The sequence below is a fragment of the Urocitellus parryii genome, chromosome 2, assembly GCF_045843805.1.
Source record: "Urocitellus parryii isolate mUroPar1 chromosome 2, mUroPar1.hap1, whole genome shotgun sequence".
Classification (NCBI taxonomy): Eukaryota; Metazoa; Chordata; class Mammalia; order Rodentia; family Sciuridae; genus Urocitellus; species Urocitellus parryii.
In genome coordinates, this window is record NC_135532.1 from 102,633,877 (window position 1) to 102,652,714 (window position 18,838).

General features: G+C 34.6%; 1 protein-coding gene across 3 annotated transcripts in view; it reads right to left on the bottom strand.

Moving 5' to 3' along the window:
• Pik3cb (phosphatidylinositol-4,5-bisphosphate 3-kinase catalytic subunit beta) overlaps positions 1–18,838 on the bottom strand; it is a 133,635-nt gene that overhangs the window by 65,955 nt on the left and 48,842 nt on the right. For all 3 annotated transcript variants that reach the window (XM_026385056.2, XM_026385055.2, XM_026385057.2), the window contains 4 exons: positions 11,011–11,234; positions 4,120–4,299; positions 1,338–1,508; positions 416–493 (listed from right to left, as the gene is read on the bottom strand). In XM_026385056.2, coding sequence (XP_026240841.1) covers positions 416–493; positions 1,338–1,508; positions 4,120–4,299; positions 11,011–11,234 — 653 coding nt within the window. The remainder of the gene's footprint in view (positions 1–415; positions 494–1,337; positions 1,509–4,119; positions 4,300–11,010; positions 11,235–18,838) is intronic.

Below are 18,838 nucleotides of genomic sequence, written 5' to 3' on the forward strand. Positions count from 1 at the left end.
GAAATGATATCATTTTCTCTGTGCTCAGCAAGTTTAAAGAAAGAAAGAAAACTGAGAGAAGAGGCTGAATGCAGCTCTAGGCAAAGATGACAGGACAGTAAGTTTGTGTGTGATCCGTAGTTTCAGTTTAAATTTCACTTGCTGAATTCCTGCTATAAAAATAATTTATTCTACATAATGGAAAAATAATGTCAGCCTTTCTAGGAGATCTTCAACTATTCCAAGAATGTTTTAAAACAAACAAACAAACAAACAAAAATACTCAATAGTCTTACAAAAATTGCCATATTCTATCTCATGTAATTGATGGATATGGGTAAAGTTTAAAAATCTGCAATGTGACGTTATGGAGCATATGAGTGAGTTATTCAAATAACAGAGCACATGGCAAATTCAAATCTTAAGAAGTACTCACTTTTACAGTTTCTTCTGTGTTAAGTTTATTTCCCTTAACCAAGACAATTTGAAAAGGGTTGTTATTGTCCCACACATGCTGTAAAAGAAGGAAATAAATACAGAGCTATTTTAAAGAAAGAAATTAAGATTCTATGATAACAATCAAGTCATCTATAAGTTCTCATATCTACTGCCAAAATTATGAAAACAGGGCTCTGAACTTACAACTGAAAATTACATGTATTAAATAAAGCATTGTAATCACTAGCACTTGGTTTTGTGGGCAAATGTTTTACCATGGAACACATTCCACTACTAAGAGATATCACTAAAATAAAAAGCATCAACAAACAGTATGAAAAACTTTGGATAAATTGACCATTTACTTTAATATAGTAATATATCATCAAGGAGCAATTAAATTCAGAATTGTAAAGACTGAGTAACTTATAAAAAATGTTAATGAACCCAAACTTAATATTTATACAAATACGTTCTGGAAAAAAAAGTGCCTTTGATGCATATTTAATATTGAAAGTTTTTAATTTTAAAAACACAGAAAAATCTCATCAAAAATACTATTTTGGTTAAGTTGATAGAAACTGGTAATACTTCTATTTCTGGGCATCTATCTTTTCTACTAGAATAGTCATATAAGTTCAATATATGAACTTATATAACATACAATCTCTAATTTGATGGCACTTTTTCTTGAGGGGGCACAAAAAATAAATGGTATATTTACATTTATCTGTAGCTTGAGCTAAGAAAATTAATAGCTAGAAAGCTAGTTTTAAGTAACTGGTAATAAGTTTTTCACAAACGCGCATTAGTTTTCACAGAAGGAGAAGTGAGCAAAGGAAATGTGTGAGACTTGGCATATAACTTAAAAAAAATCACATGCCTTTTGGGGTTACCAAAGGTTCACACATGAAACTTACAGAAATAACTCGTGTTTTCTTTGGTGGTAAGGGAAGAGGAAGGTTAGATGAATTCCGATTTATGGCAGCCTCTATGGCAATCATTTCTTGTTCATACATTTTCTTTATCTTACTGCATTCCACAAGTATAAAATGGGGTAGAGTCCTGTTCATTACACAGTTCCGGATATACTACAACAGCAAGAAAGAGGAAAGTGTGGATTTTCAGACAAATACTTAAAACAGACTAAATTAATTTGAGCTGGGCATGGTGATGCATGCCTATAATCCCAGCAATTCAGGAGGCCGGGGCAGGAGGATCCAAGTTTGGAGTCAGCCTCACCAACTTAGCGAGATCCTGCCTCAAAATAAAAAATTAAAAGGTCTGGGGATGAAGCTCAGTGCTAAGTACCACTGGGTTCAATGTCTAGTATCCAAAAAAAAAAAGAAAGAAAGAAAATAAAATATTAATTTGAGCATTGTCATACAACAAGCACTGTAAAAGCACATTTTAACTAAACAACTTGATATTAAGAACATGATAATTTAACATCACAACCCCATAAAACAGTTAGCCTTATGATCTTCACAACATTCAACAAGAGAGATTATATCCCTCATTTAATAGCTTAAAGAAATGAAACTCAGAAGGGTTAAGTTATCTATAAGACCTGGATTTAAAACCACTTATCTACTGTCAATGTGATATTTAAGCCAATCAGCTAGGAAAGGTGAAAACGTAGTTCACAGTTGGCAGATTCACATTTTCCTGTGCATCCCTGAAAGTGGCCCTTTTTCAGCACAAGGTTCTAGGTAAGCATTTTTTACTGTCTCCCCAGCTTAAAAAAAAAAAAAAAAAAAAAAAAAAACTATTGGTCACTCCAGCCCCCCAAATCTGTCTAATTTCTATGAAAACAGTGGATTCTTCAGAGGCATATAAAAAGGAGATGATTATTCATATTAACAAAGATTCCTAATAAATAGAAATCCAATGTATTCCTCAACAGAATAAATTTCCTATATAGTTTCAAAGTGTGGTTCAATGTATTGTATTCTATTTAGAAAGTTATTTTTTAAATTTATTTTTAGTTGTAGTTGGACACCAATACCTTTATTTTATTTATTTATTTGTTTATTTTTATATGGTGCTTAGGATCAAACCCAGGGCCTCACCCGTTCCAGGTGAGCGCTCTACTGTTGAGCCACAACTCCAGTCCCAGAAAGTTATTTTTAAAATAACTTTAATGGATGCTACTTGAATGACAGCAGAACACAAAGAGAAGTTAGTACTTCTGTGCTGCCCACCAAGTACTTGTCTTCTTCCTCCTTCTCACGGGTTGAATCACTTACTATCAGAATGCCTCAGCTCCCAAAGCTGTTCACACAAGTTAAAACTGCTCCTAGACCTTCTATCTGCTAAACTACAAAAATTAAGGTCATGCCAGAAACCCAACAAAGTATAAAATTCAGTTGCCTGCTAATAAATCTCAGTAGTCTCAGACGTCATTTTATATTTGGCATGTTTACATCCCCTTGTATAAAACAAAACAACGATATAACAAAAGAACACAATTTAAATCCTGTTACTATTGAAATCTAATTTGGAACTTATTCTATTATTCCTCACATAATAATCATTTTTTAGCCTCCAAATATAATTTCAATGAAAATATCTTTAAGTTCCTTGAAGACAAAGCCAGGAAACAAACCTTGTGGGAAAAGGGACATTGTATCGAACACCTTCTATTTAAATTCCACTTTACTCCAAAAATTATCAGAGGCAGTGTAGTACCTTGCATAAAGTATATGCTCAAATAACTCATGACTAAATGAAAATAAATACCTCAAAAATTAAGGAAGGCTTTTTTTAAAGTATTTTTTAAAACTTATTTTATTTATTTATTTTTGTGTGGTGCTGAGGATCAAACACATTGCCTCACACGTGCTAGGCAAGTGCTCTACCTACTGAGCCACAACCCCAGCCTCAAGGAAGGCTTTTTAGGACCTAATGCATGCAAAATTCCTACCGCAAATGGAAGCAACAAAAAAGGAGCAAAGAAGATTATAGACATAAATATGACACACTGAAATTTAGAAGTTTGCCAACTCACAATGAAAAGTTGAAATGTTACTTCACTGCAGTGGGAATATAACTCAGTGCATGTTTAGCATTCATAAGGCCCTGGGTTCAATTCCCAGTACCCCAAAATACTCTATTTAAAAAATAAATAACAAGTTTTTAGCATTTTCATATAAGTAAGTTTTTATATGATTCAACAAGTGACCATTTAATCAACTTTTAAAATATTCCAGCTCCCCTAAAATACTTCACACTTAAACCATATGTTTGTTTATATGAGGAAACAGTAAATAGCTACAATAATTTGTGTTAAGATTTCAGAATGCTGCAGGAAAACAATTATGACAGAACACCAACTGATACAACCGAAAAAAGTAAAATGCAAACACATTTAGATACATATTAATGTGTATATAATTATTAGATTAAAAACATATCATGGGCTGGAGATGTGGCCAATTGGTAGAGTGCTTTGCCTCGAATGCACAAGGTCCTGGGTTCAATCCCCAGCCAACCAAAAAAGAAGAAGAAGAAGAAGAAGAAGAAAAACATACATTACTACAAAGAATGTGAATATATTAACACTGATAATCTCAGCATAATTTTCTGTAGGTCCCAAAGGTTCCAAGATAAACACACCTTTTTACAATCAGAAATAAAAGTTAAATACTTACACATAACATTTTTTTTTTTTTTTGGTAAACTGACAGTTAATGCACATACCTGGAACTGAATTAGTGGGTGATCACCAAATACATATTCTACTCTCCCACTGACTTGCAACACATAGTCATAGGGGCTAGCTTCATCTTCCTTCCCATGAATAGTCAAACGTTTTTGGATTGCCAATTCATTTATTTTGATGGGATTCATTTCAGGAGATACTTGAAAGCTAAACACATCCTAAAAAAGGGAAGGTAGAACACAAAAGCAGGAAATTTAACATTTGTGTTGAAAAACCACAATTGATAATCATTATGTAATACTATGCACAAGTGTGCACATTTACATGTGTATCGTTTACAGTATACTATTCCAGTAAATTTTGTTGTATTCTAATTATGTACCCATGTAAAACTTGCTAAGATTTCTGAATAATTTGCAAGTTGTCTTCCTACATACTTAGTGCCACAGATCCCACAGATAAGATAAATATTTAAATTTTACCATCCATTGTAATAGAAAACATGGATTTTCCAGTAAACATCATTCTTTTAAAAATTAAAAAACCTATGCTGGCAATGTAACTCTGTATTAGAGCAGCCTGAGTTTAATCACCAGTATTTGCATAACACAAGACCACATTATACACATATACCTACAACTCCCTATTGCTATTTGAGGTATATCCCATCAGAAATACACAGAACAGCATTACTCCATGCAACAGCAGTGTTTATTTTTACATGTATATGCATGTGTGTGTGTCTATTTTTACATGTATATGCATGTATAAAAATTGAGGAAATCTGAACAGTGACTAGAACCTAAGGATAGATAGAAGCAAAACAGAACTAACAAAACAAAAAATGGGGAAAAAAGCACATATTGGAAGAATACATTTACAGCTCTATTCTGCTCAGTTCTTGTCTTCCTGCCTGTTCATTCTTTTGAAACAGGGTCTCTCAGTATGCTGCTAGGCTACGCTTCAACTCCTAGCCTCACTTGATTCTTCTGCCTCAGACTCCTAAGATGCTGATACTATAGGTGCCTGTGGGAGGCCATCCTCGAACATCCTCCCTGGCTGGGCGAGAGGCCTTTAGACACATCCTTTCCCCACCCTTCTCAAGTCCCAGGGCTTGTCCGTGTGGAGGCGTATCTGCCACTACCCTGAAGACCCAATCGTTGCACCTCACCTTGGAACACTGCCTCCCTTAATCTTCATTGGATGGGATTTTCCCCAGAATTTTTTGTTCCCCAATATAAGTCCACTCCCTGGCATGTTCTTTCCTCTCTCGATAGCCTCTTCAGTAAATCTCGCTACCATAATAGGTGGCTGGAGGCTGGAGCTAGGAGAAGCTGTCCTGGAGCTGCTTTAAAGATAATTAGAGCCTGTCTCTTTAATTCAAACTCCCTGAGGATTTCTTACGTATTGAACCTTCATTTATGAAGCCTGTGCTGGCCGGGGGGGCTAAAGGTTCCTGTAACCTCACCCAGCTTTTGGAGCACACATAAGTAAAAAAAAAAAAATACATACCTTCAAAAAAGAAGAACTTTCATCAATATAAAAAACACAATCCAATTTTTTAAATAAAAAAAGGGAAACATAATAGAAATTAAAAAATGATTCATAAGTATGTGAAAGAGATTCATCCTCATTAGTTATGTGGGAGACACAATCAAGAAGACAATGGATGTATTATAATACATGCATATAATGAAAACACATAAACACATACAGAGGGCTTCATAATTTTCCCCAAAGGCCTTTGAAGTTAAATTCATGTATTCTAAAAACATATTAATTAGCCAAGCGCGCTGGGAAATGCCTATAATCCCAGCAGCTAAGGAAGTTGAGATAGGAGGATTTCAAGTTCAAAGTCAGCCTCAGCAACTTAGTGAGGCTCTCAGCAACTTAGCAAGACCCTGCCTTAAAAATAAATAAATAAATAAATAGAAAGATAGATAGATAGATAAATGTAGGTAGGTAGGTAGGTAGAAAATAAATAAATAAATAAATAAATAAATAAATAAATAAATAAATAAATAAGTAAGTAAGTAAGTAAGTAAGTAAAGGGCTGGGGATGTGGCTGAATGGTAAAGTGACCCTGGGTTCAATCCTTGGCACCCCCAAAAAATAATAAAAGAAAAGATCTATGAACTAGAGTAACTCAGTCAGAATTCAAATGGACTGGTTTTTCCTGTATTTCATTCAAGCAGTTGTCAACATCACTTTCAATAACTTTTCATGAAATACTTCCTCTTTAATAAAACTAATTGTAGAGAACAATTAATTTGCATTTTATTATTCAATGTTTACAAATAGCTAAACATCAGAGACAATAAATATATGGGTGGAGACAGATACCTCTGTTTAGCAGGGAGGGGGTGCATTTCATACTTTTACATTATGACAACTTTGGTAATTCAATTGACAACACAGGTGAGAAAATAGTTTCATTTTTCATGCTTCGTTGTTCCTCACATTTCTCCTTATTCTCCTGACACATTATCTGGAATGCTCCCAAATACCATAGTCTCTACCTCTTTAACACACTCCAGCCTTCCCCACACAGAGGACTATTTCAAATTGCAGGTGTCACTCCCTCTAGTGATACAATTATTTCATATCTTTAAGAAGTAGAAAATGAGGTTGACAGTACAGCTCAGGTTTATCAGTATCCTTTACAAACTGTGATTACTGGAATTAAAAATAACGAGATCTAGGTACACTCCTGCAACCCAACAATCTAGATACTGAAGTAGGAGGATTGAAAATTCCAGATCAGCCTGTGGCAACTTAGTGAGACCATGTCTCAAGGGGGAAAAAAGGTTATGGATATAGTTCAGCAGTAGAGGGCAAATGGGTTCAATACCCCATACTGGGGGGCAGGCAGGAGTAAATAAATAAAAAATAATCAGGGAAGAGCACTTGCCTAGTTTGATCCCCAGTACTACAAAAAAAATTAATGAAATAAAAACAATGAATCTGTGATTCAACTCCTGGGACTCTCGGTAAAACTCAGACATGACAGGTCCATGGTTCTATATATCCTGCTTCCTAAGTGCCATGTTTTAGGGTTGGCTGATATTAACTATGAACCCATTTAAAACGTCTGGTATTTCCCACAGAAATTGATGGCTAGTTTTCCCCCTACCAGTCTCCAAAATATCTTAACTAAATGAATACCTTGTTACATTTCATCTCACTTTTAGTTTAGCCTTCCCCATTTGTTGCTCCTTATGAACTAGCGTTGGTTGTTAGTGGTTGATGGTAAAATGAGAATTTTACATCAGTGGGAGGAATTGAGAATGCATATATACTGGAGTAGGTTGCCAGGTGTCTTTGAGATTGTGTCATGTATATTTTTTATGATAAAGTGTTAATTCATTTGTGAAATACAACAGATATTAAATAATGGTTTAGGGTTTTTAAAATATCCTTACTTGGATAAATTTTTTTTATAAAATCTATAAATTCTATGTGACTTCTCAAAATTCTTTAATAACAATAATTTTAGTGGTCTATAGGATCCAAAACTCAAGAAACTTGTTTTAACCCCTTGGGGGAAATGTTTAGCCTAAAGAAAAGGAAAACACAGGAAGGCCTGTTGCTATATTTTTAACTACCTGAATATCTGGCATATACAGGGAAAAAAAGAGACCATATGATTACTACATTGAGAAAAGCAGAAGTCACAGAAGGCAAGACTGAACATTTTTTTTAAATATTTTTTTTTAGTTGTAGATGAACACACAATGTCTGTATTTATTTTTATGTGGTGCTGAGGATCAAACCCAGTGCTTCACACATGAAAGGTAAGCGCTTTACCCCTGAGCTTTTTTAATCCAAAATTTAAACATATTTGCCCACAATGTAAACACACTACTTCAGGAGGCAGAGGATGTACATCCCCTAGCACTGGATATATTCAGGAAGAAATACATGATATCAGAAACTAAAAAAAAGAAAAAAAATTGTATAGAGTCTGATTAGACAATCTCTAAACTCCTTTGAACTTTTAAATTCTACTACAGCTTAAAATCCAGTAAGATTTTACAATATCTTCATTTCTCTCCTAATCTTAAAACATTTTAACATATACTTTGCAACCAGAATGATTACATTATTTGTGTATCCCAGTAGACATTTGACCCATAAAATGAAATTCAGTCTGACCTACACATGCATTACCCTGAGTCAGTGTCTCCAAGTTAAATTTTAGTCACCTCAACAATAAACTTCCTTATTCTACTTCTCGCAGAAGTCCCTAAATAGTATTTTAAATTTGAGGCTGATACTTTATGATAATAAAATCTTTACTCAAAATAAACTTTAATTTAATTATATCTCAGGATAGGATAATATATAGAATTTTTTCTTTGACAAACTTTCTTGGCTAGGGAAAATGCCTAAAGGCAAGATCCTTTTTTCACATCTGCCCTTAAAAATACTAACATGTTGTCTAAAAAGAGGCATAAAATCAAAACTACTCTAAGACTTCATTTCACACCAGTCAGAATGGCAATTATCAAGAGCACAAGCAATAATAAGTGTTGGTGAGTATGTGGGGGAAAAGGTACACTCATAAATTGCTGGTGGGACTGGAAATTGGTGCTACCACTACGGAAAGTAGTATGGAGATACCTCAGAAAACTTAGAATGGATCCACCATCTGACCCAGTTAACCCACTCCTCGGTTTATAACCAAAGGACTTAAAACAGCATACTACAGAGATGCAGCCACATCAATGTTTATAGCAGCTCAATTCACAATAGTGAAACTATGGAACCAACCTAGATACTCTTCAACAGATGAATGAGTAAAGAATATATGGTACATATATACACAATGGAAATTGCTCAGCCTTAAAGAATAAATTATGGGGCTGGGACTGTGGCTCAATGGTAGAGCACTTGCCTAGCATGTGTGAAGCAATAGGTTTGATCCCCAGCACCACATAAAAAACTAAACAAAACTAAGGTATTGTGTCCATCTACAATTAAAAATTTTAAAAGAAGAAGAAGAATGAAATTATGGCATTTGCAGGTAAATGGATGGAACTAAAGAATATCATACTAAGTGAAATAAGCCAATCCCAAAAAAAACAAAAGCCAAATGTTTACTCTGATAAGCGGATGCTGATCCACAGTGGGGCCAGGGGATGGGAAGAATGAAGAAACTTTGGTTTGTGTAGAAGGGAGTGAGGGGAGGGGTGGGACTGTGGGGATGGGAAGGACCAAGGAATAAGACATTATTACCCTATATACATGTATGATTATTGGAGTGACTGCACCATGTACAGCTGGAGGAATGAAAAGTTGTGTTCCATTTGTGTACAATATGTCAATATGCATTCTATTGTAAAATAAATTAAAAATTAAAAAAATAAAAAATAAAAGAAAGCATAATCAGATAACTGGTTAAATACTGGATAAAATCCTGATTCTTTCAAGGACCAACTATGAGACCTGGCACAAAAGAGCAAACTTTTGTTTGCTCTTTCAGTTTCCTTTTTCTTTTTTGGTACTGGAACTTAAACCCAGGGAGCTTAACAACCAAGCCAGATCCCCAGCCCTTTTTTGTATTTTATTTTGAGACAGAGTATTGCTGAGTTGCTTAGGGCCTCTCTAACTTGTTGAGGCTGGTTTTAAGCTTGTGATCCTCCTGTCTCAGCCTCCTAAACTACTGGGATTACAGGCATGCGCCACCATCCGGCTTTTAGTTTCTTTACTAAAAATGGGGAAGAAACAACACTTATAAAAGGTTGTTGTGGGAAATGGAGAATATATGAAAAATACCTTACAGAGGTATAAGTACTCAATATTAAGACTACTATTATGGTTATTATCATTTTTATGACTTCCATTATAAATTAAGAACAAACATCCTTGCCTGTAAGCCCAGTGACTCAGGATGCTGAGGCACAAGGACTGCAAGCTTAGCAATTCAGCAAGAGCCTATCTCAAAATAAAAAATAAAAGCACTGGGGATGTGGCTCAGGGGTAGAGTGACCATGGGTTCAACTTCTAATACCAAAAAGAGCAAACCAAACAAAAATAATCTTTGAATTCCTACCTAAAACTAAGGTTAATCCCTTAATTATAGGTTGACTATACTTGATACACAAAGTAGTAGCACAATCTAGTTTGTATAATTGCTATGAACATTCAATATGGATTCACAGTATATACACTCTATAATGCCAAATTCCATATCACCACTCAATTCACATATTCACAGAATGCAAATGAAGAAATATGGAAACTCTTTGTTTCTTTTAAAAAATATCTTTTTTCCAGGCATGTTGGCCCACACCTGTAATCCCAGAAGCTCAGGAGGCTGAGGCAGGAAGGATCACAAGTTCAAAGCCAACCTCAGCAACTTAGGCCCTATGTAACTTCGTTAGACACTGTCTCAAAATAAAAAATAAAAAAGGGCTGGGGATGTGGCTTAGTGATTAAGTGCTCTTGGGTTAAATTTCTGGTATACAAAAATTTTTTAAAATCTCAAAGTTTCTTTAAAATCATTTCAGTTCCTTTTCAATCTCTTTAAAAATGTAAAAATTAAACAGTGCAGTTTCACCACTCTATGAGACCTGACACAAAGAGCAAACTTTTCACCCTTTTAAACTACTATCCTACTATATAAAGTAATAATGGGTGTGCAAAGGATGACACCTTAGATATGTATAAATTTTAAATACACTCCCCTCTTAAATATAAAGCTTCTCTTATTCTCTCTCGTTTTTGTATTTGCAGTGCTGGTAATTGATCCCAGGGCCTCACACATGCCAAGCAAGCACTTTCCCACTGAGCCACATCCCCAGGCGTAAAACTTTTCTTTGTAACAGTGTTTACTAAGCAAGCAAGACACATTTTTAAGAATTGAGCAATGTTCTGGTAATAATCAGACTTATTACAAAATATTTCTTAATAAAATATGATACTACCTGACAGTTTTCAAAATGAACAGCTACAATGAGCTTTCCTCCATAAAGCTTATCTTCCAAGTTTTCTAGGGTGGATGGCTCATGCTCCGGTGGATACGTTTGCTTTAGCCAGTCGATCCACGATAATCCCACAAGTGACTGAATCTTTTCCTCACTGAATATGCGCATTTTTCTTCTAAATTCATTCACTTCAGGATCCTTCAGGGCATCAAATTCATGCAGACCTAAACACATTTTGTAAAGCTTTCATTTCAGAAGGTAATAATAACAAAAGAATGCAAAATATTATCAACAAAACTAATTTAGATTTTTTTAATCAATTAAAACAATGAACTATCATGGAAGATCAAAATATAATCCACATAAAAATAATAATAAATTGGATCCCTAAAGTACATGAACTTAAAATCTTATAAAGAAATGTAGGTTGGTTACCAGTTTCATAAAGATAACACAGAAATTCATAATATACAATTTAAAACCACATATAAAAGATCTACAGCTTTCTTTATAAACCAATTAAATCGCATTGATAATATCTGAAAAAGGCTAAGAATCTTAAAACTTTTCCAACATTATATCAGAAGAAGTATAAAACTTGAGTTATTGTTAACTCAAAATTCAGTAAACTATGGGGGTGGCTATGCACATGTCAGGGTAGAAGACAGAAAATTTCTATTCCTTCTTGCCGATTTTTCTCTGAACTTAAAATTGCTCTTTAAAAGCAAACAAAGATAGTAAACTTAAATTTTACTGACTGAATTTTCAGGTTATTGTGACTTTTCAACAGTTATAGCATAATTACTCAAATATTCCATAAAAGTAAACTTTTTTGTTTTATTTAATTCTGAATCATTTCTGCCACAAGAACAATGACAATTTTTACATATATTTATGATTATTCAAGTAAATAATTCTAAAAATTTAAACTAATGAATCAACATATAAATTTTTATATATGAATTATTTTTTACCTATCAGATTGGTAAACATTTCAAGCTCTGATAATACCCCATGCCGGAAAGGGTAGAAAGAAACAGGCTGAATTCTGAAGTACTTCTGGTGAGAGACATAATTACCATAAAATTTTCAGGAGGCAATTTGGTAATCTATTTAGCATGAACAAGGCCCTGGGATTGATCTCCAGTGAAAGAAAGAGAGAGAGAGAAGGAAGAAAGGAAGGGAGGGAAGGAGGGAGGGAGGGAGGGGAAGGAAAGGAGGAAAGAAATAAATTACAAAACCATACATAAACGTACACACACATCCTTTGACCTCACAATTCCACCAAGAAGCATTTCAACCTGAGACACTTAGGACCAACCAAGAAAGCCAAATATGCTCCCTTAAACAATAAGATAAGATGCCCCACTTCTAGTTTGCCCACTACCAGCTTTCTCCTGCCAACAATCTCCAAATACCTGGAATCTTCCCTTTTTTGTTTTCAACTAAAAAAACTTTCCTGCCTTTGAGTCTATGCCAAAAACAAGTTCCTCTACTACAGCAAGCTATGAATAGTCTCTGTTCGAATTTGGATGATCTCTATTTCCACAAACCTATAGATATAATTGCACGAAATACATCATGATTTGTACACAAAAACATTCACTGTAGTTTTGTTTATAGTAATTTAAAGTAACCTAAAATTCATCATTAAGAACTGCTTAATAGGGCTGGGGATGTGGCTCAAGCCTGGCATGCGCGGAGCGCTGGGTTCGATCCTCAGCACCACATTAAATAAAATAAAGATGTTGTGTCTGCCGAAAACTGAAAAATAAATGTTAAAAAATCCTCTCTCTCTCTCTCTCTCTCTCTCTCTCTCTTTCTCTCTTAAAAAAAAAAAAAAGAACTGCTTAATAGGGGCTGGGGTTGTGGCTAGGGGGTAGAGTGCTTGCCTCACATATGTGAGGCACTGGGTTTAATTCTCAGCATCACATATAAATAAATGATTAAAATAATGGTCCATCAACAACTAAAAAATTTTTTTAAAAAAATAACCACTTAATAAATCCCCAGTATTATAAAAAGAAAAAAAAGAGAAAAAGCTGTTTAAGATAAATCTATACACCATTATGGAGCAGTCCTGGTAGTAAAAAATAATTTAAAAAATGTTACGGATTTTTAATAGCCTCAGATTGGTTTTTTTTTTGGGGGGGTGGTAAAGTGGGGATTGAACCCTGAGCTATATCCCCTACTGTTTTTATTTTTTATTTTGATTTGAGACAGTTTCTCCATAAAATTGCTTAGGGCCTTGTTAATTTACTGAGGCTGACCTTGAACTTGCAATCCTCCTGCCTCAGCCTCCCAAGTTGCTGGAATTACAGACATGCACTACCATGCCCAGCTAGCCCTAGATACATTACATCCAAAAAGTAGGAAGAAAATGCATCCAGGAAGTCTCCTTTCACACAAATTCAAAAGAAATGTCATAGAATACACCAAAATTTTTGTTTTGACATTTGAAATGGAAGGAAGGGAGGGAGGGAGGGAGGGAGGGAGGGACACTATTAACTGCATTTCAGAGTACTGGGAAGAAAAGCATAGCAAGGCAAACTGTTACCTTTTTATTCAATAAAACCAATCTATATACAATATTATTTGAATGAATGAAGATAAGAAAGTTTGGGGGGATTTTTTGGTTGTCATTGTTTGTTGTACCAGAGACAAAACCCAAGGGTGCTCTACAATTGAACTACATTCTCAGCCCTTTTTATTTTTTATTTTGAGACAGGGAATCACTAAGTTGCTGAGGCTGGTCTCAAAGTTAGAATCTTCTTCCAGAGTCACTGAGACTGCAGGCATGTGCCAGACAGCCAGGCTTAGATAAGTAAGAGTTAGCTAGACAATCTGCATTGTTTGTTTGGGTTTTTTTTAACTTTTCTCTATTAGAAACAATGATTATGTTTAAAATAAAATAAAAACAAATATTAAATACTAATAGTGTTATTAAATACAGAAAAATAAAATGTTATATTGCAAAATATAACAAGGGTAAAATCTTCTGGGTACAATGTAATTTTCTCTAATACTCTAATTTAGTAAAGAATGGTCTATAGTTTGGGTAGACCAGATGAGACATTTAGAGCTTTTTCCCCAGTATTGTTAATAGTCTTTTTATTCACAGATAATACGTATTATAGGTAACAAAAGGGAAATGAGTAGTCAATAATATATACAATAACAAAAGCAAACCTCTTTACTCCCTCCATCCACTACAAGCCTTACCTAAGTGACCTTCTGCATTCTCTCAGCTCTGTCCACTTCTCTCATTGCTGCAGCCATTAACCTAATCCTAGCCATTTATCATCTCTCCTTAGGTTACTATATAATGCTTCCACTAATTTCTCTATGTGAAGTCTTAATCCCTGTAATCCACTCTCCATTTTACAATATGAATAATCTTTCAAAAATGCAAATTTAATCCAAGCTTGTTGGCACACACCTGTAATCCCAGCTGCTTGGGAGGCTTTGGCTTGATCATAAATTCAAGGCCAGCCTAGACAACTAAATGAGACCCTGTCTCAAAATAAACAAAACAAGGGGCTGGAGATGTGGCTCAGCGGTAGCGCGCTCGCCTGGCATGCGTGCGACCCGGGTTCGATCCTCAGCACCACATACCAACAGGGATGTTGTGTCCGCCGAGAACTAAAAAATAAATGTTAAAAATTCTCTCTCTCTCTCTCTCTCTCCTCTCTCACTCTCTCTTTTAAAAAAAAAAAATAAATAAATAAACAAAACAAATAAAAAGGGCTGAGGCGTACCTCAGTGATAGAAAACCCCTGGGTTCAATCCCCAGCACTGCAAAAATAAATAACCAATTTGATCATGTTACTTCCCCTAATTAAATTGAAGTGAGTTGCCCCTTCAATCTCCCCCACACCTTTTTTTTTTTTTTTTTGGCCAAAAATAAGAACTTAGGCTAAGTAGTTTAACTTGAAATTTAGCAATTTTCTACATGTCTTCCTGTATGACAAGGAAAGCAAGGCTTAAATTTTCTTTTAAGATAATGATTACTATAAAATTTAGTCAAATATAAATTTTATATTAAAAATATAAAATTTAATTTAATATAAAATATATATTTTATATTAAAAAAGTATCAGTGAGATGTGCGCAGTGGTTCATGCCTGTAATACTAGCTACTCAAGAGGCTAGGACAGGAGGACCCAAGTTTAAGACCAGCTTCAGCAGCTTAGCAAGATGGTCAACAATGTAGTGAGATCCTGTCTCAAAATAAAAAATAAAAGAGCTTAGAATGAGCTCAGTGGTAAAGCCCCTCGGGTTCAATTCCCCCATGTTAAAAAAAAAAAAAAGTATTGAGTGAATAATTTGTTCACACTAAAGATACTGCTAAAATCCTGAAGATTGTTGGGCATAGTGGTAAGTACCTATACACTGCTAGAACTTGGGAAGCAGAGAGGGGAGAATCACTTGAGACCAGCCTGGGTAACAAAGCAAAACCCAGTTGAAAAGAAAAACAAAAACCAAACAAAAAAACTCCAAAACCCAAGAAGCAAAAACTCTGTTGATTATATATTTCTTTCACTTAGATTATATCATATGGGGCTGGAGATGTAACTCAGTGGTAGAATACTTGCCTACTTAGCATGGGAAATGTCCTGGGTTTGATCCCCAGAACTATTGTGTGTGTGTGTGTGTGTGTGTGTGTGTGTGTGTTATGAGTAACAGATTTATAGGGATCAGAAGAAATAAGATTTATATATGTGTATTGAATCTCACGTGTGTGTGTGTGTGTGTGTCTTTTTCTAAGAGGTTTATAGGATCAGAAGAAATAAGATTTTTTTCCTCCCAGAATTCTGATAAAAGTATCTGATTAAGATTCTTTTTCATTGGAGGCTGGGTTGTGGCTCAGTGGTAGAGCACTTGCCTAGCATGTGTGAGGCACTGGGTTCAATCCTCAGCACCACATAAAAGTAAATACACAAAATAAAGGCATTGTGTTCATCTACAACTAAAAAGAAAATTAAAAAAAAAAAAAAAGATTCTTTTTTACTGAACTACTGGATGTTGGAGAAATTAATGTAGAGATAGCATACACTTTAACTACAGGGAATAACAAGAACCCAAACAGTAGTTCTGCAAATAATTATTCATAATAAGCATAGAAAATAAAATGATCAAGCATATCATCTTTCAGGAAAAGGTATTTTTACCCTGGTCAGGGCAATTATGCAAAAAAAAAAAATTATATTGTTTTCTTTGGAGAAAGGAGACAGCAACCTTGTTCCTGAAGTTAAACTGAAATAATTGTTTATTGTTTCCCAGAAGGCATGACCTCACCAAGCCCTGTTTATGGTCATCACAGGCAAATCAGCAACTGCAAAAATTGACTTTATAGGTATTAAAAATGAAAATTAATTCTAAAGTATTAAAACAATCAATTTCCTATATATTTTTAACTAATTAATTTGTGTATGTGATCATAATATCAACTTTTCTACATATACTGAAAAGTACAATTTATAAACAGTTAAGCATATATAAACTGCTTAGTTAATGCAAAAAAGCACTGTATTTTGATCAAATTGCAGGACACACTACATGAAAATTTATATGCAAAAAGCCTTATGAAACAGCATTGTTTATAGGAAGAAAAATCCAATTCTTAGACCTCTGTACTGTGGTGGGTAAGGCTGCCAGGTTTAAAAAAAAAAAAAAAGCATATCCAGTTCAATTAGAATTTTAGATAAACTATGAATAATCTTTTTAGCCTAAATATATTTTATGTAATATCTGGATTTCCTAGATAAATATTTATTTGCTAAATTTAGCAAGCTTACGCTTACGTACAGGTAATAGTGGCTAATGAATCTGTTTGGGGAGTTGACCAGAAAAGTAATCTAAGTTTTGAAAAGGTAGAGATCTCACTGAACAAACTACTCATTCTGTGGTACTTTCTGGATTATCATTTTAATTTCCTAAACAGTCAATGTGATTCTGGTCTACTTCCTTCGATTAGCATAAAAATACACAAAAGCTATGTATTTTTATCTACAAAATCAAAAAGCAAACAAAACTCTTAAAATACATAAGATGCATTTGAAGGAAATATATCAAAGTATTAGAGGATATTCTTGCCCTGGATGATAATTCTATAAATGACTGTTTTACTTTTTCTACTCTTCCATATGTTCTTCAATTTTTTATGAGCATTAAAACAAAGGAAAAACTTTTTCTAATGGATGGATAGAAAGTAAAGATTCTAACAAAAGACTGCTGAGGGCCATTTCCAAGTAGGAATGACGCATCGAAATTTCGTTAAATGGACTTGCCTTGGAAATCCGCTGTGACCTTGCATGTGTGTTTGAGAAAGGTGACCCTGCTCAAGGACGAGGGTGGATCCAGGTTTAAGGTGCATCCTGCAGGTTTGAGGAAGTATCCCGCTCCTTGGGTTTAGGGCGTTCCCAGTTTAAGACAATGTGGTTTTAGGGAAGTTCCAGGTTTAAGTTTATTGCTGCGAGGAATAGGACGTTCCTGCTGCCTGAGTTCCCGCTGAGTTCTCGTGGAATTGAGAAAGTATTTGGGACGTGAATTGTGCGGGCAGATTTTAGATTTCCCCTGAACGTGTGTGGAGGCCAGTGTGAGTTTGGGAATAAAGAATTGCTGTTTGAATCTACAAAGCTGTGAGTGGCTCATGATCTTGTGCCCAGCCAAGACTGCGGCAAAAGACAATAGGGAGTTCAAAGCCATCGTCAGCAAAAGTGAGGTGCTAAGCAATTCAGTGAGACCTTGTCTCTAAAATTAAAAAACAAAACAGGACTATGGATATGGTTCTGTGGTCAAGTGCCTCTGAGCTCAATCCCCAAAAGAAAAATTTTTTGTCAGATATTGAGATGCACACCTGTAATCCCAGCATCTTAGGAGGCTGAGGCAGGAGGATCACAAGCTCAATGCCAGACTTAGCAACTTAGTGAGACTCAGCAATTTAGTAAGACCGGCAATTTTGTGGACCCTGTCTCAAAATAAAAAATAAACAAGTGCCAGGGATATGATTCAGTGGGTTAAATATCCCTGGGTTCAATCCCTGGTACCAAAAACAAAATAATAATAATACTTTCTCTAGTGAATAAGAATTCTATAGAAATTTTGTACCTCTAGAAAAGAGAAAGGAATGCTTCCTATGGAGGCCATTAATGTATAAAAAAGAGTCTTGTATGATAATTTTACAGTTCTTAATTGGGGAAAAATTATTACCAAAAATAAACTATTCATTCTGTAACATAATCATAACATTTTGAGTACCATCAAACATCAGAATGCCATTTAGTAAGCCAATAAAGTTCTATTCTAATGTACTCAAAGTAGTCCCACAATGTAATCATTACCTAGCCTGAATTACTATTGTCAAGATCAAAGAAAAGCATCTTAAAGGGGATAGTATTATATTATCCTACATTAGTGAATCTGATCAATACAGATTGCTAATCAGAAGCAAAACCTCCCCAGTGGATTTTCTGGTTTTGTATTTAGTCTTTAGCTTCTCCTCTTCAGGAAACCCCTTATAGTTCCTAGTGAAGTTAGTACCTTCTCTAAAACATTGATATCCATTGGTCCTTGAGATTCCTAATATTTCCATAGAAAGGAGAGATTCCTTCATGTTCTAAAATTTGTTACAATTTTCCCCTAGAATTAATTTGCAAGGAATAATGTAGACACAATATATCTTAACTCTCTACAAAAATAACTTCTAATTAAAGATAATGTCAGTTAAGAAGTAAAATCTGTCAAAAACATCAGTTACTTATGAAAACATTAACTATCTTAAAGTCTTAGTTAACATGCAGAGTTGTATATTACAGAGGAAAATCAT